Raw genomic sequence first — 26,903 nt, 5'->3', positions numbered from 1 at the left:
GCTTAGATATTACTTCTTATGTTCCATAATTTTTGTCGAAATATTACGTTCTAGACGTTTTTAAAAAATAGATACATCCATTTTTTGCAAATTTGATACAAGAATTATGAAACGGGGCGAGTACTAACAAGCACTCACGAGTATTTAATGAACCGAGCCGATTCATACTTTCAGATCGTTATCAATAATAAACTTAATGATGTGATCCCTTTGTGTTCCGAGTAGGCTCATTTAGCTAGTCCTAGCAGCCACGAGTCAGATGTCCGCTTCGATTGATTGGGGATCTAATGGTGCATGCAGATTCCTGAGTTCAGTTTGCTGGTTCATGGCATAATTAGCGGGAGGCGTTGGATGGAGAACGAATTTTCCACCAAATGGATTGAACAAATCAGCCGTCCACGAGGACCCTAATCAAATCCTTGCCATAGAATACATAACGAATCACATCCAAAGCATGGGACAGTAGTACAAGTTACTCTATTGCGACATTCAACTCCAAGCCTGAATTTTAATTGACTACAGTTCTCAGTATTAATGTTCTGTCTACAAGGAAAAGCAGTCCACAAGGACACGACCTTATTAAGCTTAGGGGAAAAACAATGTATTTCAGCTATTTAACTTTAATGATGTAAAAAAGGAACAGTTCTGCATTGACAGTGCTCAAACTGAGAAAGTTTCGCCTTGCTAAGTTCTCTTCTAACTGCATGAATGAAGTCCTCTTACTAGTTTTCATATAAGTTCCCGGCTGAGTTCCACTTGGTGTCCAAAAAACTTCAAAGCTAAGCCATGACCATACCACTTTCTCGAGCCGCTTTCTCTCGTCTACCGACGCCCTCCTGGTTTCCTTGCACCTGGAGCTTGCTCCTCCTCGTCAGATTCGACATCTCCGTACTGCCAAAGCCGCAGCCTTTCCTTCTTAGCTTTCTCCTGGAACTGTTCCAGATTTTGGAGAGCCGTCTTCCTCTCCCTGGTGTCCCATCTCTTGCTTCTTTCAAGTCGCGCAACCCCTTCCTGCACATACAGAATGGGTAGGAATGAAGACAAATTTGCACTTCATACGAATATGCATCTAAGCTGGGACATTGTTAGCTGGCAGTCTTAATAGAATGTTACGCCATGTCAGATAAACTAGAGTAAGCTGGTAAATGTTGTTTTCCATTTATTTTATATAATGTACACTGAGTAAATTTTATGAATAAAAGTTACTTGCAAAATTTGGAATTTTGGCCTCATATGCCATTTATGACACAATACCAACCAGTGGTTACACTTACAATCATTTATCCAGGTGCTATTGGATTTCTTAAACCCACAGGCCATCAACACCACAAACCATCTAGGGCCTTCAAGCGTTAGAAGAACCATTCCACGCAAAAGTGTTCAAAGAACCATAGCAATTCCAATGTGTACCCTTTCCAAAGTTACATTCCGGGAGAAAAGGTAGAGACACTGTCTGGACATTCCATTATTCTGTATCCTTTTCTATGTCAAAATATTAGCCATGACAAAATTGCGAACCAATTCAAGTAGTTGTTTAAATCTACTAAAACTGCTTAAGCAATATTTCTCCAACCTATTTTCATAGCATGTAAAACTATTTTCATAAATAAAGGTCCTTGTGGAAATGAAAGACAACTTTGCAGAAGCTCACCAGCAACTCAGTCATAATGCAAAGTAGTCAGTAGCACAAACCTCAAGCATGGCAGCATTGATGCTGGATTCTGTCTCTGCGTCAACCAGAGTCACAATGAGAGTAGCTCCAGTCCCTTGTCCCTTTGATTTCCCACCAGAAACGTCACGCTCTTCGATCATTGCTCGGAATTGTTTTGAACTGCTGAGCAAGCATTCACTAAGATACTCAGCTGCCTCCTGGCCATAATCATCTTCCAGACCAGGGACTTTTATGAATGCAAGACTGCACAGCTGGGCAAGAGCAGGAGAGGAGGAAACTGATGGGTCTGCAGGACGTATGCGACTGTAAGGAACCACTTCTTGGTTACCATAATCAATGTAGAATACTTCAAACTTGTCATCTACAGATTCGACAGCTCCTCGAGGTCCATTAACAATCTGCACAAGAAGTTACAATGGAAATGCTTCATTAAGATATTATTCATTAGTTGTGGAAAATCTAAAACTAAGTAGTCAAGAGAAGAACGAACTACAAGCATGTAGTACTGCATAGAAATGGGATGTCGAGCACTTATTACTGGAAGATACTTCTATGTGGTCATGTGCACTGTTAGGTCTGACACTAGGATACCTGCACTTACATAGGGCCTGTCTGGAAGAAGGGTATTTTTTCGTAAAGTTTTGGTATTTAGTTCAAATTTGACTTGAACACCTAAAGTCCAAAACTGTACTAACAAAACCACTCTTCCAAACAGCCCCTTAATTATGTAAAACTAAAGGTAAACACTCGCTACCTACAATGTTGAATTTGCCATTTGTCAACAGTAGAAGAGCATCAGTGCACCACTTAAGTTTAGAGGCACATAAACATAAGTGTAAGAAAACCAATCATGCTTCAACTAAGAATAAATTTTTAACTCCTTCCCTTGTGGTAATTTTGAGCAGGAGCATGGTAATACCTAAACATAAAAACAGAAATTTGATCAATACAAATTAATTGACTAAATGAACCCAACAAGAACACAAATGCGAAAGGTCCACTGGTTCAAGTACATACTGATGGTCCACTGGCTCAAGTACACTGATAGTTGTTAAATGCACATCAAGTTAAATGGCTAATGACAGGTACTGTTGAACGAAGTTGTAGGGAATAAGCTACTGAGGTTAGTGTAAACCATCAATGACCTTGACACGAGAATATTTAATAAGTAGATGAGAATATTTAGTTAGTGGACGAGTGTAACTGTAACCATACCATGGCTCTATTCCAGGAGTTGTCGAGGCTAAATTGCGCAAGGACTATCTCTCCCTTTACGGGATTAAAAGCACCAATGACTGGCGCTTCTTTAAGTTTCAATGATGCAAGTTGTTGTTGAATGGAAGACACTCTCTGGTCACCTACTGTCTGGGCATAGAACTTTCCACCACCAAGAACTTCAGTAACAACAACCTGAAGACAGGTAACAAAGCCATATCAGCAACCTTTTAGCAAAGAAAAAATTGTATTCTCCAATATTTTTATGAGTAAACCTTGAGAATTTCCTTCTGTTTGGATTCAGAGGCAGATCCATTGGACACTTCTTCACCCTCAACGTAGTTCTCCCATATCTTGAAAAAACAATACGTGTCAGCAACAAAAACAATATTATTTACTCCAGGATGAAGGAGTTACCTTCAGTTTCTGCTGCTTTGCAGACTGCTCAGCTTTTGTGAGGACATGAGCATCCGCAATCCTATCCAAGCCAAATGAACTTAGCTTGGCCAAGCCAGCCTCCAAAAGAACAGAAGATATGTTGGTCTTGGACTCCCACAAGGAACCTAAGAATGTTCCATTTCTATCAACCGTTTCAACCTCAATCTGCAGAACAATTTGGTATCCTTTAGATATAGAAGATAGAAGATGGAGATATGGACAAAGCAGAGATTTAGATATAGAAGATAGAAGATGGAGATATGGACAAAGCAGAGACAGAACGAGTCATACCTCGACATCGCGCTGTAGAATCATCCTCCTCATTAGAGCAATAGCTTCACTTGAATAGGGCTCATCTTTACCAGGGCACCTAACACCAGACAATGAAAAGGCGATGCTGCAAGTCTCCTTTGGAATTGTTAGTTTGAAACGATGGCCACTGAAAACATATTCAACAATAGCACTCTGCCTTCTGTTCCTTTGTAGGAAGGGAAGGAAGTCTTTTGCCTTCTTTGCAGAAACCTGTGGCAATATGAATTGATTACAAATTAGTAAACGTGCAGAGCAACTGTCAAAGGAAACTAATGGATTGGGCAACGAAGCCAAACCATTGTCAAATCTGTTATATGCATGACAGGAGAAAGTTTGTCAGAATGAAGTCCTTTCTTGGCTTTCTCAGCACGTGAGTGAGCTGCTAATAGAGCATCAAAATAATGTGATCTTTCCTCATAGTCACGGTGTTTGGATATCTCAGCAAATCCACGTGAAAGCAAAAGCTCAGCAACATTAATTCTAGGCTGGTTGCCTGTGTTCGGAATAGAAGATGTGTCATCTCCACCAGCTGGTGAACCTAGAAAAACCGATCCATAGTCTAAAACTCTGGTGTCAGCCATGTTCGTTGTGGGCGCAGCATTCTGTCCATCCACGGTGCTGATCCTTCTAGAATATTCCATTTCAACAGTAACCTGAAAATTTGGAAATCAACAAATAATTCAACCAGTTTTCAACTATTGTATCAACTTCGCATGATTGTAACTTCCGTCAGAATATGACCAGTCCTTCTACATACTTGTTTGCCAATCAATCGGGTGCGCAAGAATTCCTTAGATTCACGAGCAAAATTTGCGGGCTTGTTGTCCTCTCTACGAGGATTGCCTAGCTTAGGAGCCCTGATACTTGAAAGATTAACCCGTTGTTCTGCTGTAGGACTGCCATATGGAGCAGCATCATCAGCAACAATAATGCAATCCCCACTCACCACTTCGACCACCTATAAAGAGATTAACACGAACGACATTAGTTACAGTCACATGGCTAATGATAAATACAATGTCAGTGAGAATGTGCAACCTACTTTCCCTGTGAATTTCTGGTCATGGATTGGCTTCGAGTTTGTCGCTGGTGGCTTAAATCCAGTCCAAATTCGCAGCTGATCCTTCTTTGCCTGAAGTTCAGCATTCTTCAGCTTTATTTTGACTTCCACATCTAGCATGTTCGCACTCCATTCAACATATTTCGCAAGACCCTGTAATTGGAAGGTTACAGAACAATTTGGAAATATAAAATGACTGACAATTTACGAGAAACAATTTAACAACGTTTGCTTCTTACAATGAATAATGTGAACTCAAAAGGGGGCATGAATAAATAGTTATCATACATTTTCAACAAGCTCAAGGGACAAATCCTTTGCAGTGTCACCATCAGGGTAATACACCGAACCAATTATATTATTAAAACTGTCTGTGCCCTCAACCACAATCCGCACCTATAGAGAAGATAACAACAACAAAACTGATGTAAAGATGATAAATGTTGACTCCAAACATGAGATTCAAAAAATGGAACTAAAGGTGAGCTTACATCTCTGTTCAGAACTCGAGTCTCTGTGAAGTGCTTGGCTTCTCTTCCAAACCTATCTGGCGGAATTTCAGTAGAGACTGCCGATGCAGCAAGCCTTTGTGCTGTAGTCAGTGGTGCAGGACTTTCCACAGAATCGTCACCATTTGTGGTGCCATCAGCAGTGCCCTCCACTTCGGCAACAACAGTAGGATTCGGTGGGCGTCTCCCCATGGATGGAGCCTACATTTCATTGTTCGCAATGTTGAATTTCTGAAGGAAAAGACATATGACAGCAAATAACAGGTGCATGAGAAGCATACCTGTACTCCAGCAACATAAATCTGGACAAACTGGAAACTTGGGAGCAAGTAAACACGAATAGTACTGCCATCACGAACTTGTTCAACAATAGCTTCCAGACTCTTCCCTTTATTGGCAACCGCAAAACCCTTTGAATCGAAACCGCTTGATTCACCAATTGCTGATGGTGGAAGATCTCTTATTGATTCTTCAGCAGCACCTGGTTCCTATGGCAGAAAATATGCATACAAAAGTGAGTTATCATTCAATAGAACATTCATGCCATGCAATGAAAAATATACGGTTGCAGGATTGGCAGAGAATATGCGTACAAAGCTGAGTTATCATTAAATGAACATTCATGCCATGCAATTGAAAAAATATGGTTGTGGGAACCCCAAGGATGATAACCTTGCTCCAACGGCCTAAACCCTGTTGCTTGGCAACTTCCTCCAACCTTTGCAGTTCAGCGAGGTATGGGCTTTGTTCACCACCCTTCGGGCCTTGCTCCTTAACCTGATCAAGCAAATAAGATTAAGAATTAGCAAATATTTTGCCGGACAATACAAGTGGGGGAAAAGTAAATGGACATCACCCTTGCCCATCCTGCAGCAACTACTGAGTAGGCAACATTCTTATCGCCAAGGTACACAGTACCAAATTCTCGTCCAACATTAGGAGCAGTGTAATCCACTCTGAATGTGACCTCCTGCAATAGATTTTAGATTTCGCTTTAAATAGGAAATAAATTAAGTTTTTGGTGAATACACGAGTATAATTCTATGCATAGGAGATTTTAGAATAGATGTAAAATCACATGGCATACCTTTCCTACGCAGAGTTTCCTCAGAAACTCCCTGCTTTCCCAAGCAAATGGCTCATCCACCCCACTACGACGAGCCTAGAGCAGCATGAACTTTCCAATTCAATACACACACAAAAAAAGGAGATAAACCTAAAGAGTGAATACATGCATTTTGCAACAAATGGTAAAGACTATTATAGGGCATTCCCTTCGAGTATTAAACCATATGAACAAAGCACACTCAATGAGTAGGAATAATAATGCAATAATGGAGAAAATTGTTGTGTCAAATATAAACTTCCACTCCAATGCGTAGCATGGAAACCTAGTTCACTATAGACTAAACCAATGCCTTACTCCAAATTCATGGCGGTAAATTAACACAAACAAAGTTAAGATGCCAAACCATCTTCCCATCATCAACAAGAATTTGACAAATGCAGATGGTATCTTACCAGTCTTGGGGCCATAAGGTATGACAGAGTGATGGACTTCTCTGGTGGAATCTCTGCCTTTGTACTACCCATGATGAGAAGGCAGTCACCAGAAGTCACACCCTTCACCTTACCCCTTAGCCATCCTGACGCTCCTGTATTGGATGCCATGGTAGCAGCTATATGCTGCAATCAAAAGGGACGATAGAACTCCATTAGCACTTTAGCCAAATTTATTTGAGTTTCATGCATCACTCATGAATTTTGTTGCATTTTGATTTGATAGGCCATAGGTAGCTGCAAGGAAAGGAAAACATGACGGATCATCTGCAAAATTGCAGGTAATTAATCATTGAAATACCAATGTCACATAAATCACTGCTGTTTTTTACATTGCAAATCAATTCACCCCCATCCTGCAACAGCCCTTTTATGGTAGTATGTGATATACTGATATAAGTCACTCCACTTTGCAAATAATTAACATCAATACCAAAGAAATAACAAGAGGCGGCAGGGGGGGATATCAGCAGTAAGCATCATAGGCCGCATCAAATAGGCATGCAAGAACGTGGAGTGGTCAGCAGAAAGGCAGGACATCAACTCCAGATCTTATTCTATACAGGACTTACTAATAATGGACATGTTTCTTTTTTGAACAAAAAAATGATCATGTTTCTGTAAAATTAAACATGGGATAATTTACACCCGAAAGATTTAGCCCATGCCCAGCCCCAAAGATCAGCAAGAGGCCAACTATTCCCAGGTCGCCAGCGAGGAACTGCTGCTGCACCCAGCTATTCTGGTTCGTGCCTGCGGCTCGTGTATCTTTAGAGGTAGGTGCTGCAGCTCACGGAGCCCACACACCGGAGGAGCTGCTGCTCGCAGAGTGGCCACGCGCCGGACAACACATCTTGTCCGCCGTCGGCGCTTGAGAACGACGAATCGGGCAGCGAATTCCTCTAGACCTTTACCGATTTCGAATCCCGATTCAGATCGAACGATCTAGATCGGGATTCCAAGCACCTGGTAGCGAATCCGGTAACCATCTCCAAACACTTTCCGGTGTCGATTCACACCAGCGCATCAGATCACGCCACCCCACATCACTCGCGCCACCCTTTTGCGCACGACAACCACACGGATCGGGGATAGGAGTCGAGCGGGACCAAGAGCTCACCTGGGGAGAGCCGAACGGGGCCGGCGGCGCCGCGCTTCGATCTCGCGGCGGGGCGGTGGAGTCGCCAAATCTGGAGACGCGCGCTTCGTACTCGGGGATGAGGTGTATGAGGGGGTTTGGGCTGCGTACCCAGAACCCGGAGGGGGTTATAAATAGAAAGTTCCGATGTAATGCTCGTTTTACTCTGGCAGACGGGACCGCCTCAGCTACAATCGCCTGCAGTAAACTTTTTTACTACCAGATCAGCTGAACAAGCAGCAGAGGATGGGTGCGGTTGCTGCGGATCTTTCATCTTACTGTGTTTCTCCCCCATTTCATTACTTGCTCTCGGCTTCTCTTCTACTCTAACAAGTGACAACGCTATGCCATCGCTACACTGTGACAGGGCATGTGTTCTAAGATTTTTCATAGAAATGTCCAATGCCTCTGACCCTCTGCATTGAACTGATTATAAATTCACCAAAACAGCATAAAACGTGTGCCAACTGACACCAATGGTATAGAAGTATCACATAGCATCATCTATTATGTGATTGCCCTCCATGTGCTATCTGCTGATGTCATAGATCTTAAATATAAGTACCAAAATTATCCGATCATTGGCTCTTGTCTAGGACAACCTGCCTAAATCTGCTCTCCTGATCTCTTCATCTCTATCTCTCATTGCTTGGTTGCACCTCTCGTTGTCACCAATACGTATTTGCTCCATTTTGTGGATCACTTGTTGCTATTTTCTATGTTAAATAGATGTACCATGAAGGTACTCTAAAAACATTAGTGATTTTAGCCCATTTTATTTAGTATTTCTTGATTTAGTTTTTATTTGGGGAAAATAGTTTGAGCACAATTTTCATGTTATAGCTTTGGGAAAACCTAAACGCATTAATATGTGTGTAGGATTTTCAGTTAGCCTTTTGTGCGATGAATAACATGCACGTGCCACCGGTGGACTATACTGCCCTCGCATCCACCGTATGTCAGCGCTTTATGATTCATACTAGTTTGCCCTTGTTTGGTCATTTATTATGTCATCGAGGGTGGCTCTCTCCTATGTATCATGGTTATTTTAGAGTGAGTTGTGAAATTTAATGTGATTAACCTGGTGCTATGTTTATGGGGTGACCTACATGCACTAACAAGACACTACATAATTAACTAGTCGACCAATATTTTTTGCAGCTTGCAGGTAGTAACTATTCACAACTCAATTCATTACAAGAGTACAAGTAGCCTCGATCCCTCCCCGTCGGTCCATAAGTTTTGCAATCTCCAAACTGCATTGAACGTCGACGAGTGGGGGCAGGGGGACTATAGCGGCACGGGGGCGGTGAGGGGGGGGGGGGGTCCGCTCTCGCTGTGCAATAACATTTAATTTGGGGGGGGGGGGGGTTGTTGACCTTTTGTGTGAACTAATAATTGTATAATTATTTGGATATGCCTAATAAATATTAGGAAGCTTAAAAAACTATGTGATGCAGGAGGTTCAAGGTTGCCCCATCTTCACTTTAGAAACGAAATAACTTGTTTTAATTGACAAACTAAGCAAAATGCCAACGACACACCCCGATGTGATAGCGTTTGACAATAAACTCAACCAACAAAAATACTTGATGGATGTCTCAATCTCGACTCCAAGAGACGCTCATTGATTATTACGAACACAAGAAAACACAAAAACTAGGGTGGAGGATGTCTCCAAATCCTATGGGTGGTGGTTTAGAATCTCAAACACCAGAATAGGAGCAAAGCTCAACCAGTTCCTTCTCAATTCTTGACTACCCTAGAAAATGGGGGTTGTCATCTATTTATACCAAGGACGGACCTAGTCGCCCACCCAATAAGTTTTTAAAACTTTCTTTTATTGGTAAAAATTATTAGAAAAAAAATAGAATTGCAATGTATTTGCTCCACCCAACATTAAAAATATTATTATGGTCCCACCCAATATTGAAAAATTGGGTCTGTCACTATACTATTATTTGGCCCATTATAAAAGGACCATTGGGTATGTCCTCCATGTTTAGCTTCTTCACGGCACACACACTACGCGTCTTGGAGCATGTCCTCCATGTTCAGAATCTCAGCTCACATGTCTGTCCTGGGGCATCTCCTATTAGGGATGCAAACGGGATCCCGCGAAAAGTCTCGCTTATAGTTTAGTTCTCAAACCCTATTCTTGAATATGAGATGTGATTGAACTATAAGGTGGAATAGGAGATTTGAGAATTGAACTATAAACGGGACTTTCGCGGGACCCATTTGCATCCATATCTTCTATATGTTCAGCTTGTTCAAGTATGTACTTGAGCTTATTTCCTTGTCTACACCCTCAAACTTAAGGATATACGATGTTAATGCATCAAGCAGTACCGCATTCTCGTCAATATTCGGTTGTGTATCAAGTAGGAAAACATGTACTACTTAGGGTGCGTTTGGTTAGGTTCCTTTTCTGCTTTTGCTTCCAAAAAACATAAAAAGCTAACCAAAAGGGTATTTCTCATAGCAAAAAGTAAAAAAGCAATCTGCTTTTGGTAGTGTAATTCTCAAAATAGATCCAGAGGTACTTTGGGTTGCTTTTCTTTTCCAACTTGAGATTATTTACCCACCTTTGCCACCCATGAGTGAAAACGTTTCGTTTTCTTTTCCTCCAACGAGCCGAACGAGAAAAAGGACAGGGGTTCCCATCTAGCAATCTTTTGACCAGGAGTAACCCTAGCCCCACTGGCGGTGCTCCCCACCGGCGGCGCTGCCCTAGAGGCGGCGCTCCAACTCCGGCCCGGCCCGCCACGATGCCCGTCTCTGTCCCGCCCCGCCCCTGCCACGGCGCCAGTCCCCGTCCCGTCGATCCTGCCCGACGCCGGCCCGCCCTTGCTCCCCACCGGCACCGTCTCGACCAGCGGAAGGTCGCCGCCACTGCCGCACGGGAAGAGGCCGCAGGACGTCGCTGCTGTCCCGACGCCAGATCCCACCCCATCCCGCGCACCTCCACGTCCAACACCACCCCATCCAAACGCCTCCACGCCCAACCCAGCAAACTCTTCCGGCGGCCAACTCCCTCCGGCAACTCTCCCCTCCTCTGGTGCTCCTCTTCCCACGGCTAGCCCCGACGCGTCTTTCTACGCCCGAGCCGGCCGACCCTGTCGTCAGCTTGCATATAAACAGTCATTAGGTAATTACAAAAGCAAAAGCAGTAGCTCTAACCAAACACGCTTTTTGTTTTTCCACGGTAGAAAAAACAAAGCAGCTTTTCCACAGAAAAAAAAACAAAACAGTTTTTTCCAGAAGCAAAGCAGAACCAAACGCATACTAACCTATAAACATAAGAGCAAGTTCACCATGGGCCCCGTGGGCTTTTTTGGCGCTGGGCCAAAATTCTCTTTAGGCGAATTTTTTTACCGATTCTAACCATGACCGTGCCCGGCCCGGGTTGCAGAGAAGAGCATGACCACGTCAAACTGCACAGCCTGCAACGTTAAAAGTCGTGAACTCTTGGATTCGTCCAAAAGAAAGAAGTCGTTAAGCCTTGAAAAAAATTCTGCGAGTCATGCGCTACAGTATAATTTTTTTTTTGATAAAACGCTACAGTATAATTTTGTAGACCCGATAATCACCTTGCAATATACCGCCCTTAAAAGCTCAAATTTCATCATCTAGCAACTCGCAAACTTACATCGATCATCGTATGAGAAACCGCACCTAAAAAAGAATACATTTTGGTGTTGCTCTACCATGCAATTAATGATCCATCCGAAGCTACGCATTCAACTGCCGGCTAAACGCGCTCTTCGCGGTCCTCGGCACGTCGTCGAAGCTCTCCAACCCCGTGCTCTCCTGCCACGGCGAGATCTTTGCACCGAGAAGCGGCGCCGAGTCCTTCTCGCCCATCTGCAATGCAACGGCGCAGACCGGTTAATCATAATCTTGTCACGCACGTCACGCGCCCCTTTGAAATTAAGATAGCATCGTAGTATCAAGACAAGCACAGACCTGCGTGGTGACAGGGATTGAGGCGCCCAGCTCGTTCTTCTTCCGGCTCTCGGAGACGGAGAAGTAGGAGTAGAGGCCCATGCCGAAGATGGCGACGAGGATGCCGGCCACGTTCCGGAACGTGAAGGGGTCCTCGAGCAGGATGTAGCCGAAGGAGAGAATGAGGCACGTCTTGAGATGGCCCAGCACCTGGTACGTCACCGGCGAGGTCGTGCCGATCACCAGGAACGTGCTGAAGTTGACGGACACTGCGATCGTGCACGACAGCACGATAAACACCTGCAAAAGGTTCATGTAAAGTCAGTTTCATATATAGTTAAGCTTATTTACAGCGATAATTAAAGTTAATTTTTTCGTTTTTGCTGCTGCTGCTGCAGTTGCACATACGTACCACGACTTTGAAGTTGTAGTCGAACGCAAAGACGTCGTTCTTCGTGAGGAGCTTGTCAACGAAGGGGCCGGTGATGAGCAGCACGGCGGATTGGTACAGCGAGGACTGGTACAGCAGCTGGGTGGAGGACACCTTGAGCCTCTTCTGTATTTGGTTGGTCAGCTTTATTCAAGGTGAAAGGTTAAGGAGGACATGAGATCTGTACTTAAGATTTTGGAGTAACAGCTAGGTTAGGTAGCTTGAGTTCATGTGGGGGCAGAGCAGAAGGATACAATCTGGCAGACACACGTCGCGGCGATGGTCAGGACTGCGATGATCGAGCCGAGGAGATTGAGCTGGAGATCCGTGACAGACGCAATACCAACTCCAAGGAGGAGGACCATGAGAGAAGCCTTGATGCTCTGGCTGCACAGTTAATGGTAGTGATGTATGAGAGGGCCGAGCTTGTTGCAAATCACAAATGTGCAAGAACGGCGCGGTGAGGTTCTGCAATGTGAGATGGAATCTGAGAAGCACCTGAACTTCTTGCTCAGAAATATGGTCTCCAAGAGTATGGTGAAGGGTATAATGGCTAACTTGGTCATCTGCACAAGAGAGGCAAAATAGCAAATTCAGTAGGAACAGCTGGAATGGAGTGGTACGAAATACCAGCAGTTGGGGTCAACAACGTGATGTTGAGCTTACCTGGTAGAAACCAACTGAATTAAACCCAAGGCAAAGGTTGAGGAGGCCAATGGAGATTCCATTAAGAAATCCAAAGGAGATGACAGTTTGCGCATCGATTGGCTTCGCCTCGAAGAAGCGGAGGCGCTGTGCGACATGCAGCGTACAGAAGGTCACCAGCAGGTGCCAGCTCGTCAGCGTCGTCGCTGCACTCCCACATTCCAAGCAAATAAAAATCAGGAACTTTTCAGTAAACGAGATCAAATGGCTTTTCTGTACACCTGACCCCCCAAAAAATGTCGGACGGAGCAACAGTACTACAGTAGCATTACTGAAAGTGTGAAGCAGTACTGACCGAATAAGAAGCCAAGGTTGCTGATGAGGTACTTGTTGCAGATAACAATGGCTACCGACGAAGTGACCGAGAGGCCCAGCGCGCCGGTGACGCCCATCTGGGAGCCCCCTCCTTCTGAAGACATCTCTTCCTCCTCCCTGGTAGAAGACGACGGCACAACTGGTGAATTATAAATATAATCCAGAAGCTATGCGAATATCACAGTATGTGGTGGGATCTTGAAACAAGCTTAGCGTGCAAAGGAGGAGGCAAGTCACTAATAATAGTCTCACTACAGTTTTTCAGCCAGGGAAACACGTGCTTGGACAGGTAATCGAGCGTTGACATGGCAAGACATCAAAGCCTTCGCACGTTCGAGCAGCAAACCAAGGGTTGGTTTTGTCATATATGCACTGTGAGACTTTTCTTCAGTTCAAGCCTGCTTTGTGGTCCTACATTACTGCAATTTTGACCTATATACATTGTTGATGTCCTAATTAAAGTTCCATATGGCCTTATCTGTCTAAGGTTCAGCAAGTGTTGCTCGGTTTGAGTGTTTTGTACAGATGAAGCCACGTGGAACTTTGAGTGTTTCGTACTGGGACAGGCCCAAGTCAGCTTGAAGGCGTCACTTTGTGTGTTTCGTATAGATGAAGCCACACGGAACTTTGAGTGCATCATACCGGACCAGTGCAAAGTCATTTTGAATTGTCAGTTTTGAGTGTTTCGTACGGATGACCAGCTTGCAAAGTCGTTGGGTGGTCACTTCAGCATAGAACGGAGACTGGTACTTCAATTACTGGAAGATGGTGATATATGATCTTGATATTACACATGGACAACGCTTCACCTAATCACTAAGCCCGTCCACAACAGTACAACAATTGCTGAGCCATTTATTCGTTTGGCCCCGCCTTGAAAACTGAAATTGGGACTTCGACTTCTTCATGATATATGGTTAATGATAAAAAATCCTGAACATGTTAAATTACTCCCAAGTAAAAGCCTAGTACTGCCTCCGATCCATAATAAGTGTCGCTGAATTTGTACTAAATCAACGATACTTATTATGGATTGGAGGGAGTATTTAAAAAAAAATCAGCATTGTAAACATGGGAAATATAGCGCCTATGTTCAGATATGGATGAGAGCAAAGCAAGAGGAGAATGCAGATGAGAAGGGAAGCTGGAGGCGCCAGGGCGGCAACCAGGGAGAATGTGTCGTGGGCGCTCGCTCCCTAAGACAACGAGGCGAACACCACGCCCAATTTGCTTTCTACGGTATATTGCTGGACTAATTATTGTACGAGCATTATGGAGAGAGGAATCACGGAAACCATTTTCTCGATCGAGGAGATCACCAGGCACGTTTAATGTACAAGTCAAACCTGACAGCGTTGGAGCACATGCAAGAATAGCTCGTCAAGACGTTGGATCAGCAACCGGGCAACTGTTATTAGTAAACGCGCGATGCCCAATGAAAAAGTTGTTTGATTGCTATAGGCAAATCGACCAGCTCAAGCGAAGCAGAGGCAGAGTCGCAGAGAGAAGGAGGGGGGTACTCGTATTTTTTTATTCCGGAAGCGGTGGATACGCAGGCTTGAGCGGGCTGTGCGGAAGTTAAGTCGAAACCATCCATCCTAATCAGTAATCACCAGGAAGAAAAAGAATAAACAGGCGGAGATATTTCCGCCATGACGGACGGCGACATCTGCCCAGAATTAGGCGCTGCACTGCACGCGACTTGTGCGTACGTAGGGACAGATTGACGGGGGAAAACCTGGTCAGTACGGCGCCGCCATGCCTGCCAGCCACCGAGGGACGCCACATGCCACGGGCGGCGCAGTCAGTTAGCAGTAGCACAGCGCTGGCGAGGATCAAGGAGGCCAAAAGCGGCCGTTACTCGGCATTCGAACGGCGGCGCCGCTGCTTGCGGGTGATGCCTCTATCCGTCCGGCCGGTAATCTGGCGGCGCAGCAGGCAAGTGGCGGCGGACGGGCGGAAGACGAAGATGCCAGGGAGAATTGAAGCAACGACACTGCCACCGGGCACCGGCGTGCGGAATTAATCCGCGCCCGCCGCGCCGCCGGCAATCCGGTTCCGACCGACCAAAACCCTCGAAACCCCTTTATTATTCGATCGTAAACAGCTACGGAAGATTCAAAAAAAACTAAGCAGGAAGACGACGAACAGGCGTGCGCACGTACCTCTGCGCCTCGCTCGACTAGTCAGCACGACGCAGCTCCTCGTTCTCCGCGCGCGAGGCCCCCGAGATCTTCTCCGACGGGAGAGATTCACGGCCTCTTGTTCCCGGGACGCCTCGATCTATCAGAGGTGAACGGGGGAGGAGTCGTTTGCAATTGCCTAGTCTCCGCGGAGGAAGAAATGGGTCACTTATGGAGTATCAAATTTGCTCGTGGGTTTGGGTTCGTGTGCTGCGTATGCTGCCTAGCTGTTTTGGTGTGATCAGGTGGGTGGAAAGTCTTCGAGAGACGGGCGGGGCGGGGAGGAGGGTAGGTGGTGAACAACTCAGGCGCCGTCACGATCGATCATCGGCTCGTCGAGCCTCCGATCGCGCTATCAGCCTCTGGAAGGTGGGGCCAGGCATGTTGTGCACGCGGCCCACGCACGCACGCTCTCGCCACCGCTCCGTGGGCCCGCTGAGTCAGTGGGTGACGGCTTTTTGTTGGGCTCTTTTGCGAGGTGGGAGTGTGCCTACAATCAGAGATGTGCATGTTACATGTTTGGTCTATTGTGACGTGGTTTAATGATTTGTACTTCGTCCGTTTCATAATTCTTGTCTCAAATTTATCAAAAAAAGATATATCTATTTTTAAAAAGCGTCTAGATACATGTAAGATTTTGACAAAAATCATGAAACAGAGGTAGCACTTATTTGGAACTAGGAGTTATATGTCTCGTAGTACAATTATACTACAGTTTTGCTATTTTTTAGACGAGTGAGAGACCATGAAAGTACGACGGATGAAAAAAAAATCTTTATCGGATGGTTATGATTGTCGATTGAGAAATAACTAACTCCTTCTAAGAGAAATAGACACTTCCTTGTGCTGCTACTTTTTTCCCCAGAAAAACAATAACGCGCATATGGACTTCAAGATTCAACTTTACCAAATTGTTACCGTTGAAAAACTTTACCAAAATGCCTCAGGATTGGACAAGCATAGGTGCCTTGGATCTTCGGCTTGCTGAAGGCGCCTATCGCATGTACAAACGCAGACGCTCACAACACGCGTGTACACTCACCCCTATGAACTGTTAACGCGTACGTCACCTACCGCTGAAAGAGTATCGCCGGTTAAATCTTGAAATAATTCAGAAAAATGTAACACGTATGTCAAGTTTAGGACTTGACCTAAGTGGGCTGGTTCCACCACAAAAAACCAGACTATCTGAGTTAGGCTCACTTCATACGCGGTTCAGATTTTGATCTTGTTAGGCACACACTTTGGTCAAAATGATGGTTAAAGTTGAAGCCCTATGATATGAAAAGAGACAGCATTCAGTTACACAAAAATCCCGCGTCCATCTTAGTGATTCAACATCTATCCTCCCATGGCGCGCTTGGTTTGACAGACAGCTTTTGTGACTTTCAATCTCTCCCTCAGTGTAGTATAATATGCTAAGGTAATGGGAAACCATTACTATTGCTTATCTTGTACCTCGAGAAATCTTCTTACGGAACTTCAGGGTAGTGAAAAGATTTCTCGAGGTATAGGCGATCAAGTTAACAACATCATGACAGTGAAACATTCAGTGACATTTTGCTGATAAGTGGGGCAATATGTGACCGTGTCAAAATAAGTCAGTGTTTAGACTGGAAGTATTTAGATAGCAATAAGTTTATAATACGCCTAGACGTAACAAGCGACGGCCGGTATCGCTACGAGCGTTCTGACACAGTGGGAGGAAAGTGGCCGATAATCCAAACAAGAGCTTAGGTGGAACGCGGTCAATACAAAATGTGCCAAGACAATTCAACCCATCCACCGTTCGCCCGTCGATTTGATTGCCTCACCACAACACATGTTAGTTCAGATTGACGACGTTGAAAGCTTAACTCGCTAAAATAAATAAAATTCAGGCAATTGGAACTTCAAAATATCTTTGTTCAGCGAGACAGCGGCCCATGGTCGTTGTGCAGAATTTTCTGCAGCTGAATGACCCGGCCTAGAATATGCTCCGTTCGGCAACCTAACAGCATCGCCCAACATTGGACCATAGCCACAAGAGACAAATGCTCAAACCGAACTTGCATTTCTGGCTGCTACCATCCCAAAACATGTCGCCGTCCAGAGGGTTTCATTCACATGAATGAAGATTAGCATAAAAACTCCAAAAGTGAAGAGTATGGCTTCATCAAATAGAAGAACAGAAATGGTACTTTAGCATTGTGCAAGTGTTGGGTGATAGCTTAACACTAAGTTCGAGGTCGCTGCACAGTCTTATTAGTGATACAACAGCACCGACCATTGTCATTATGTACACTTTTCTTAAGAGGGGGGAAGAATATATATCTGGACAGCTGATTTTAAGGGCAAATTTCAAGTTGGGGTTCCATCTGGCTTGTTCTTTTGGTACACATTTTCCAGGCACTCCTTAGCTCGGTGAACCTTCGATTGGAGGTAAAAGCTCCCAGATGTCGCGTTTCTCTCGAATAACTTGTCATACCGCTGCATTCAACATGGTTGATAAGAGGTTGTAGTAAGAAATTTTTTTTGTCGAAATTGAAGCAAGAGTTTGACATGCAAATAGTGAATGGTATCTAGGAGACAAATGAAGATGAAAGGAGACCTGTGCAATCTCTTCCCATGTCGATTGCTCAGTCACACCCAATATCTGCCGCGCTTCTTGCTCAGTCATGGTTTTGCTGGCCCTGCGGATATTATTCATTGCTTCATGGGCCACACCAGTTTTATTTGCATCTGAAAGGATACAGGAGGAATACTACATGAGGTGCATATAGATATAATAAGTTTTTGCCTGTGTGCATTGATTGATCCAGAGGTTGAGGAGCTACCCTTTTTGGAAAACAAGAAAACATAGAGTAAGTTTTTGCTCCCTTTACGGACAAATAGCAGCACGACAAAGCTTGGCAGGTAAATAGTAACGTCCATCTCGAGAAGACTCATTGTAAGAACCGTGGATGTTACTTCAAGTGAGGCTGAGTGCACCTACCTATACAGTTACTAGGACCATCGGATGAACGAATGAATTGAGTATTTGAGTGTGACGCTGATATCTTGAATGCAATCTTATTCTATTACTAGTTCACGACATCAAGGATACTGGATTTCGCTCAGCAATTGCAAGACAATAGCACTAAATCACGATACACTATTGTTGACACGTTCCTGTCGATAAGAATGTAACACACCCGTAAATTTTCAGCATACCTAAGCTAATAAACAAGGAAACATAAAGCTGTTCCTTCAAACAAAACTCTTCAAAATAGATAGAAATACTAGCCTGGTAAACATTCACTAATAATAGCAAATAAGTATGCGGTTGCTGAAAATACTTTCATAATCTTTATGTTCACAGAAAACGTAAGCAATGGGCAGAGTTGTGACTTATCCAGAAGTAAATTCTAAGTAGAACCACAAAGCAGACAGTGGCTTATACTCATCTCTTTTTGTAAATCAGAGTTTTATTGTATTGCACGTAAACACTACCCATCTAATGCAACAAAGGCACAAAGCTATCAAGATAATCCTTTTCTTTTTGGATAGAACAAAGAATCTACTGACCTGCAGACCATAGGTTTGAAAGCACGACAAGCTCCATATTTTAATTTATCAAGGGGTAACCTAAGTTCTAGAATAAGCAATGAAAGTTCTAACTTGTTTCGATAAGTTTAATTTTTTAAAGCTAGCCTGCTGTTCACAAAAACAAGACATTTTAGACATGCCTTCAGTAAGACTTTGATCACCAATATCGTTCAAAATACTTAGATTCAAATCTTAAGTATATGTATAGGTCTGTGTCGACTCTCGAAAAGTATTAACATAATATTATAATTACGTTGGGTTATACGTATCATGGTAATGTCCAAAACATCATGTTTTTGTGAACTGGAGGGAGTACTTCAAAAATGCCAAACAAGACAGTGAAACTAAATATAGCAAGTCATGACAAACAAATTAGTTCACAAAACCTGACAGGTTACAAAACATAGCAGCAACTGACAGTCTGGTAGTCTCATTTCACTTTTTCAGCTATTGGCTACAACATTCTTTAGCTGTCCATCCAGCTCCCATTCTTTTATCAGTTTTATGTCCTCTAGGAACAAGGAGGTCAAGGCATTTTGAAGTATGGGTTGCTCAGAAGGGGGGGGGGGGGGGGGGGCTTACTTTCAAGTGCTTTCCGGTATGCCTGAAGCATAGCTCTTCCTATAATCCCAGAGCCCATGACAATAAGGTTTGCAATTAGTCTGCCAGCCTGAAAAACAGAGAAGGAGAATACATGTAAATCAGCAACAAAATGTAATTGAGCATCTTGCGCATTTGGATACTATATGCCTTAGCGCTGGATCAAAAAGGGAATGCGATCCAGAATCTGCCTACTGACAAAATTGATACTGTGGCTCTGGTGAAATTATGTTTCCTATTACCACACTATGAGCTCAAAAGATAAGTATATACAGGCTAAATTTAAATTATGTCGCCAAAGATTTGTATCTTGCTTGGGTGAAGATGGGTCTAATCCTGAGACTGCAGGGGCCAAATTGCCTAATTTCATATTAACAGTACCTTTCGCGTTAGCTCTAAAATGCTACAAACAGTCCCATCGATCTAGGAAAAATGAGAAAGATATGCATTGTATTTGAAGAGCTTCATGCACTAGCCAACGCAACCAAAAGACCGATCTAATGGAAAGGGCTAGGCAATCCATTTATACTTCAACACTCCCCCTCGCGTGTGGCTCCCGCAGACCTAAACGTGGATCGAAAGTGCGTCGCAACGCAACGAAAAGACCGATCTAATGGAAAGGGTTAGGCAATCCATTTATACTTCAACACTCCCCCTCGCGTGTGGCTCCCGCAGACCTAAACGTGGATCGAAAGTGCGTCGCAACGCAACGAAAAGACCGATCTAATGGAAAGGGCTAGGCAATCCACTTATACTTCAACAGTATTCTTATTTGTTTTGGCGGATCCAGATTATAAGTACTACCAGACATACAATTATATTCGTTAGTAAATGGTACGGGTAGTATTGCTGTGATACAAAAATCTGTGAATTAAATAGAAAAATAATCATCTATTCTATTATATACTAAAAGCACAATACGAGATTCTTTTAAGGCAATGCACCAAGTTGATCCACTTCACCCAAATTATTTTCATTGTTGGATCTAGAATTTATGGAAGCACAACCACTAAAACTGCATAACACGTGGAGGTCATCTCATTAAGGAATCCATTGTTAACACATCACAACATGCGCACATATGGTAATTTCAGAACTTGTGAGTTGTAATCTTGTAATAATCCCGAGAGAAATTCGGTCGATGCGAAGACCAATGTTCACTTGATAGCCTCCCTCTGTTCTCTCGAATTCGCAATGCTGCCGGCCTGTCGGGCCTTCCCTTCCTTCTTTCCCGCACTCTACTGTGTCCTGCTTCTCCCCCTTTATGTCCATCAATAGCACATCTGGTTGTCCTGATGGGGTGATGCCATCAGCCAAGGCTGGTTCTGTTAATGACCCACAGCTCTCTCCCTCCTGCACATCCCTGACTCATAGCACAGCTAGCTATCCTGATGTGTGCCATCGACCCACAGCAATCTCACAGCCTTCCCTTCTCCAAAGCACCGGCTTCCTACCGACCTTCAATTGGACGCATGCATTGTTTCCTCGGTTGAGGACTAACTATTTAGGTTGGTGCAGTTTCATCAAGGGATAAATTTTCAAGTACTTCAGGAAGTAATTGTTCTACAATATAATTTGCCTCAGCAGGTAACTGGTCCTCTCAGTCTTTCCATTATTGCATGGTAATAAGTTCTCCTTAGCTAACATAGATTGAGTTTGTGTTTTCCCGTGGTTGTCGTCAGCGCAGACGATACTGTCATGTGACTACGTGACTGCAAGCTGTCCTTGCAGAAAGTTCATACTTTGAGTCAATACGCATTATCATCTTGGATCCTCTGGATTAAATTTACTACTAAATCCATATGCATTAGCACGATTGACATGAAATCAGGGATGGTGAAATCTGGCCTGAATTATGTTTACGATGCTGAGCTAAGCTTACTACACGCCAACTGGTCAACAAAATGCGGCAAGCAAACAGAGATTGGTGGATCAACGAAACATAACAGTTAGATCTTCAAAATTGCACCCAAGATAAGGGCGCCCATGTTATGACAACCTGGTAGTTAATTCATAGATCTAAAGTGCAATTAGTAATAAGAACTGTAAACTTAATTATTTTCAGGATGTGGCAAGCGACATCGTGACGGGGATCACCGGGACCTCCACGTCGATCAACAAGATGGCAGGGACCAGAGAATAGCCAGTGTCTACTAGTTCATCAAGCATTACTAGCTCAGGAGAAGTGCAGAGCACTGAGATGCTAACTCCTGGATGTTGACCGGCATGCTCCACCATGCCATATTCCATGCTCAAGGGAGGTTTCCATCGGATGAGGGCAATTGATCTGGGAAGCTCCAATGCGGCAGGACAGCCATCAATCCAGCACATGAGAAAAATTTCCCATCCCATCATCCCATGCTTCCTAGCTAGCTGCCAGCCCATCCATGCACCACGGGAATACCAATAGGCAATAGCATTATCACTGGATGATAATATGATCAAATAATCTTATTTTCTTCTTTGAAGGTTGGTTAAAATTGTGATCGACATATAAATCCAGCAAATACTCAGTCAGGACATATAATAAGCAAAAAAGAGTGCCTGAGGCAGCAGATCGATGGGAAAAATTTGGAGCTATCAAATTCCGATTGAGAAATTAAGGAATACAAAAGACAAATCCAGTATTGACAGTAGGCCTGGTAATGGCTTGAAACCCGCCCCGTATCCAGACCAAACCATTCAAGCATACGTGAATTAACCAAACCAAGCCAGACCAAAACTCATTTTCTAGAATCCAAACTGCACCAATTCATCCTTGTTTTCTCCCCGGAACACACCAAACCATGGGTTCAACCCTGGCTCTTCTATCCCCGCTGGCAGCGAGACCTAATTCCACCCTCGCATTCAATGTTCGGTGCCAGCCACGACCACGAGAGAGAGAGATTGAGAGATTGGGGCTAGCTGGAGAGAGAGAGAGAGAGAGAGAGTCTTGGGGCTGGCCGGCTGGGGTGAAGGGGCTGGGCTGGATGAGGGAGCGGCCAGCGTAGAGGGAAGTGGAACGGCGACGATGTATGCGACGGGGCCAGAGGCATCGGCGGCGGCGCCGCGGCGGGCGAAGCGCATACTGTATCGCACGGACTCAGCCCAAACCAGATCGTTCCAAACCACAATTAGACTAAAACCAGACCGATCCAAACCACTTTTAATCTCTAACCAATCGAGCCCAGACCAATCGGAACCAACTGTATTTCCGCACCAGAAAAACCAAACTAGACCGCACCATTCCCAGGCCTAATTGACAGTGATAATGGTCCGGATTTAGAACCCAATTTAAATTAGCTATTATTTACACCAACATTGAATTTTTGTCACATGGTAAAAGCATGTTATATGATGTTATGTCTTCACATGAGTATGGGCAACAACAATTTCCTCCAAAAAGTTCCATGAATTTATTTTAAACTAGATAAAAAAAATAGGTAAAATTACAAGATAGACCAAAAAATTAAAAGGTCGAAAAGGTTCTTGAATAAGATATTTTGTTTATGGAAAATCCACAAATTTTTAAGCCATAAATTTATAGAAATAGAAAATGAGAAAATATCTTGCAAAATGAATTTGGGATTTTATCAGTTTTTTGTGTTCTCCTATTTTTCATGAATTTTGAAATTTATGGTTGATTCACTGAAATGCATTTTATTTATAGTATGGAATGCCCATTTCAAAACATGTGGCCTATCATAGATGCCTTATCAGTCAAATCCACTTAACAACAGTCAAAATCACCGCTCACCGATGGGATGAATAGAACATTGTATACTTGTATTTAATATTGTAGGAAAAAATTACCCGGTTAATAGTTAGGACCAGATCTACCGCAACCAATAATTGAGCGATCAACAATACGTTAAATAATGACATGTCGACTATCGAGTATTTCCGACTTGGGATTATAAGAGGCACCCTAAAGTCGGAACACAGGGCTACTTGATACTTCCTCATGTATAATCCATCTTTCTAGAAACATTGCCCGTGCATGTGTGTGGGCCACTGTGCTAGTTTATGACACGATAATTAATATGAGGGAGAAAAATAGCGGTTGGCCACAAATAGATTCAAGGGACTACCGTGAAAGCAAGGTGCAAACAAGATATACAAACCAACAGACTGAGGTCAAACGAAAATGGTCACAGATTTGAGAGATGAATTGTGTTAGAGGGGTTCAAGATGTCATCAAGTTGGAGAAACATGGATCTGGTATCATGTGGTGGGACACCATATTTCAGACAAGGTGCTGACAGCGACAAATTGTGACCGTTAGCAAAAGGGAAGCCTGTGTTGAGGAAGAAGATGTGTTGGCAGTTAATTTGCAGTAGACAAGGATTGCAACACAGCTGCCAAAGAGATGCACAATGACAACTGGCAACAAAGCACGGACATGGGTGTCGATGTCATGTTCTAATTATAGAAGGAAAATAATATGTTAGTTTCTTAAAAAATAGTCACTTAGATTCAAAATGATCATTACATCGACCCAAATCCCGTTTTCTTTTTATAAGGGCTAAAATCACTTATTTTTTTGGCTTTTTGACCCCATATTGTAGGGTGGATCTCGAAAGCCGTACATACGACTTTCATCGAATACGGCTTTCCACAGAATTCTATAGGGATCTATGAGATCGAGTACGGAATTCTGTTTACTCACTTTAATTGAGTATCCGTTTCCCTCCTTTTCCTGCTAGGATCGAAAATCCTGTATTTTCCATATCCATACGATCTGAGTCCTTAGATTTCCGAATTAGTGTAATGGAAAAAGAAGTGCTTCGAATCATTGCTAGACTCGGACCTGTTCTGAAAAAGTCAAGGTATTTCGAATTGTTTGTTGACACGGACAAAGTAAGGGAAAACCTCTGAAAGAATTTCCATATTGACCTTGTACATATAAGAGTTCCGAATCAAATCTCTTTAGAAAGAGGATCTTTTGTCTCATGGTATCCCTCAACGATTCCTTGCAAAGAAGTCCTCGAAAGATTTGAAATCTACACATAACGAAATGGATGTAAACACGTGGTGCTCACCAGGGACGGAGATAGGTGTAGGGAAATTGGGGCTGCAGCCCTAGGCTTAGCTAAACCACTAGTGGTTAATTTGATACTAATTTGACCAATTTGTGAATTTATAAAGCCTAGCCCTAGGTTTTTTGTGTGTAAATATGTTTTCAACCCTTCATGTTCAACCTAGCTTGTACTTAGCCCTAGGCTTTAGAAGATCCTAGCTCCGTCGCCTGTGCTCACAAAATCAAACCTACTACTAGCCGTGCAATCACGCAAGTCAGCCTGTTAAGGCTAGGTGGACATCCAAAGCATCGGAGGAAAAGGGCTGGGTTGCTTCCTGTGTTAACAGAACACTGGTTTAACAAACTACATGATAAAACGAAAAATTTCTTAATGATTGCAAATCTCAGGATGGGTACATAAGTGCACCACAATTTGTCGCTGTCAGCACCTTCTTCCTCATGAGAAAACGAAAAAATTCATGGGATACACCGCCAAATGTAAAACCCTGTTCCCGTCCCTGGTACAATAGATTGGAAAGATTGAGCCAGTGATGCTGCATAGTTAGTGCATTCCCCTGAACCCTATCCAAAAAAATCCACTTCCCATGTACATTCCCGCATCAGATCAACGAATACAACAATCCGACAGACGCAGCCTGCTCATCCCCGAAACCCTGGTGACCTCATCCCCAGTTAGTGTTAAGAAACTACAGATCTCACCAACACAACAAAGCGAACGCACTAGGCACGTACGTGAGCAGTTAGAACGACAAAAAGGAAGGGGGAATCGCACGCGCAGAGAGCACGGATCGGAGGATGGGGCGCGGGAGGGGAGCGAAAACCTTACCATGGCTGGTCGGTCCCGATGGACGCGATCGATCGGAAGAGGGGAGGCGGCGCCGGAGCTTGGGATTCGCGGCTGCGGGGTGTGGAGAGGGACCTCGAGAGCACGAGACAGGAGCGTGAAGCTCCGGCTCAGCTGCCGCGTGGGGCGCCGCCCGCGCCTGGTTTGGGTCGTGCGGGCCTGCTGGGCCGGTTCAGGAGCAGGGGTCCGGAAGGGAGGAGGCCTCGTTCGACTGGGCTTGTTTCGGACGGCAGACTCGGGAAGTCGGGAGGATTCGGCTACTGGGCCATGAGGAAACGGAGGTAACAATTTGTACCAGCTCCCCGACGCTGCCTAGCCGCCATAATTGAAGATTTCGTGTTCCCCTAGTCTCCAGCGCCGGGGACCTCGGTTACCCGTAAGAGTACAGTGAAGTATTTGTTTATATCAATTGTTTGTTTTTGATCCACAACGCAATGGCGGAGCTTGTGACACCATCACGAATAAGGGTACTCTGGTTCTTTCTCTGCTCTGGTGTGACTCAACGGGCGTTGCTCCGGAGTTAGAGTTTTTTGGTCCCTGTAGGTTTAGTGCACCCGATTTTGCGGATCTTGCGTTTGTGTAATCGTAGTTAGAGTGCCATGCTGCTTTTGTTGGTTTTATTTTTTATAATTTTGGAATCTTTTTCTGGCGTTCCGATGAAGATCTTGCGGTTTGACGACCTGCACCTTTAGAGGATCATCCTCGGCCCAAGTACATTCAACACTCGCGGCTTCTCATCTTTTTTGATGAGCGATTCAAGGGACTTTTCAAAACCTTTAAAGATAGTCAAGTTCGTGCAAGGATACTAGTGGCGAGGTTGCTGTTCCAGTCTAATTGCAGTTTTTATCTTGAAGCCTTAGTTGCATTTCATGTTGCAAAGCATAATATTACGGAGAAGATGTATTTAAGAGATTTCATTGTAATTCTTAATTATGGGTATTACCTTATAGTTTCTAGAGCCTATGGTCCAAAGCATTGTACCTGTAATGATTCTTGCTTTTGAATAAAGTCGCAGGTTATTCTAACAAAACTATTTGAGAGGTTCCACTGTTCTAAAAAAAGCCTTGAGAGGTTCCACTAAAAAAGAATATTATTTGAGAGATGGTAGCAAATTTGGTCCAACTTCTTGCAAAATATGGAGTAGTCCTAATAATTGAGTTGCGGGAACAAAAGTGTCCAAAAATAGTCTGAATAGAGAAGTGACGGCCATTGTTGAATTTTAGCAAAATAAAACTTCACATGGAACAATTAACACCCAGATACCCACACAAGCAGATAGACTATGCCGCTCAGTCTTGGCGCCTCGACGATGCAAAGGGCGATCAAGGCTCCTCGTCAGCAACGATTCGCGACTATGCCGCTTGAGCTACACCTCCGTACATGGGAC

The 26,903-nt window shown here is 43.9% G+C and overlaps 3 protein-coding genes across 5 annotated transcripts; all 3 read right to left on the bottom strand.

Moving 5' to 3' along the window:
* Positions 1–438: 438 nt before the first annotated feature.
* Positions 439–8,044, bottom strand: LOC100843582 (ribonuclease TUDOR 1). Of its 2 annotated transcripts, none has more exons than XM_003574021.4 (17): positions 7,887–8,044; positions 6,728–6,892; positions 6,294–6,368; positions 6,063–6,176; positions 5,879–5,983; positions 5,488–5,694; positions 5,189–5,407; positions 4,986–5,093; positions 4,680–4,850; positions 4,395–4,595; positions 3,934–4,290; positions 3,617–3,847; positions 3,305–3,490; positions 3,163–3,240; positions 2,888–3,082; positions 1,693–2,070; positions 439–1,011 (listed from the first exon to the last, which is right to left on the bottom strand). In XM_003574021.4, exons 2-17 carry the CDS (start codon positions 6,875–6,877, stop codon positions 823–825), a joined length of 2,964 nt encoding a protein of 987 aa, XP_003574069.1. In that variant the 5' UTR covers positions 6,878–6,892; positions 7,887–8,044; the 3' UTR covers positions 439–822. The 2 variants fall into 2 exon arrangements, 1 of the variants encoding a protein (XP_003574069.1); XR_002964424.1 differs by lacking the exon at positions 439–1,011 and adding an exon at positions 2,431–2,591 and having other exon boundaries at positions 1,928–2,070.
* A 3,365-nt stretch (positions 8,045–11,409) lies between these two features.
* On the bottom strand, positions 11,410–15,753 carry LOC100843893 (UDP-xylose transporter 1). Of its 2 annotated transcripts, none has more exons than XM_003574022.4 (8): positions 15,468–15,753; positions 13,283–13,419; positions 12,949–13,133; positions 12,781–12,848; positions 12,537–12,669; positions 12,265–12,426; positions 11,874–12,152; positions 11,410–11,771 (listed from the first exon to the last, which is right to left on the bottom strand). In XM_003574022.4, exons 2-8 carry the CDS (start codon positions 13,404–13,406, stop codon positions 11,640–11,642), a joined length of 1,083 nt encoding a protein of 360 aa, XP_003574070.1. In that variant the 5' UTR covers positions 13,407–13,419; positions 15,468–15,753; the 3' UTR covers positions 11,410–11,639. The 2 variants fall into 2 exon arrangements, with proteins under 2 accessions (XP_003574070.1, XP_024316327.1); XM_024460559.1 differs by lacking the exon at positions 15,468–15,753 and adding an exon at positions 14,649–14,683.
* Positions 15,754–17,610: 1,857 nt separating this feature from the next.
* Positions 17,611–25,655, bottom strand: LOC100843280 (mitochondrial import inner membrane translocase subunit PAM16 like 2). Its single transcript, XM_003574020.4, has 4 exons — positions 25,499–25,655; positions 19,635–19,722; positions 18,076–18,206; positions 17,611–17,954 (listed from the first exon to the last, which is right to left on the bottom strand). Exons 1-4 carry the CDS (start codon positions 25,499–25,501, stop codon positions 17,826–17,828), a joined length of 351 nt encoding a protein of 116 aa, XP_003574068.1. The 5' UTR covers positions 25,502–25,655; the 3' UTR covers positions 17,611–17,825.
* Positions 25,656–26,903: the final 1,248 nt, after the last annotated feature.

This window comes from Brachypodium distachyon, chromosome 3 (assembly GCF_000005505.3).
Source record: "Brachypodium distachyon strain Bd21 chromosome 3, Brachypodium_distachyon_v3.0, whole genome shotgun sequence".
Lineage (NCBI taxonomy): Eukaryota > Viridiplantae > Streptophyta > Magnoliopsida > Poales > Poaceae > Brachypodium > Brachypodium distachyon.
This window is presented reverse-complemented; position numbering and strand designations above follow the sequence as displayed.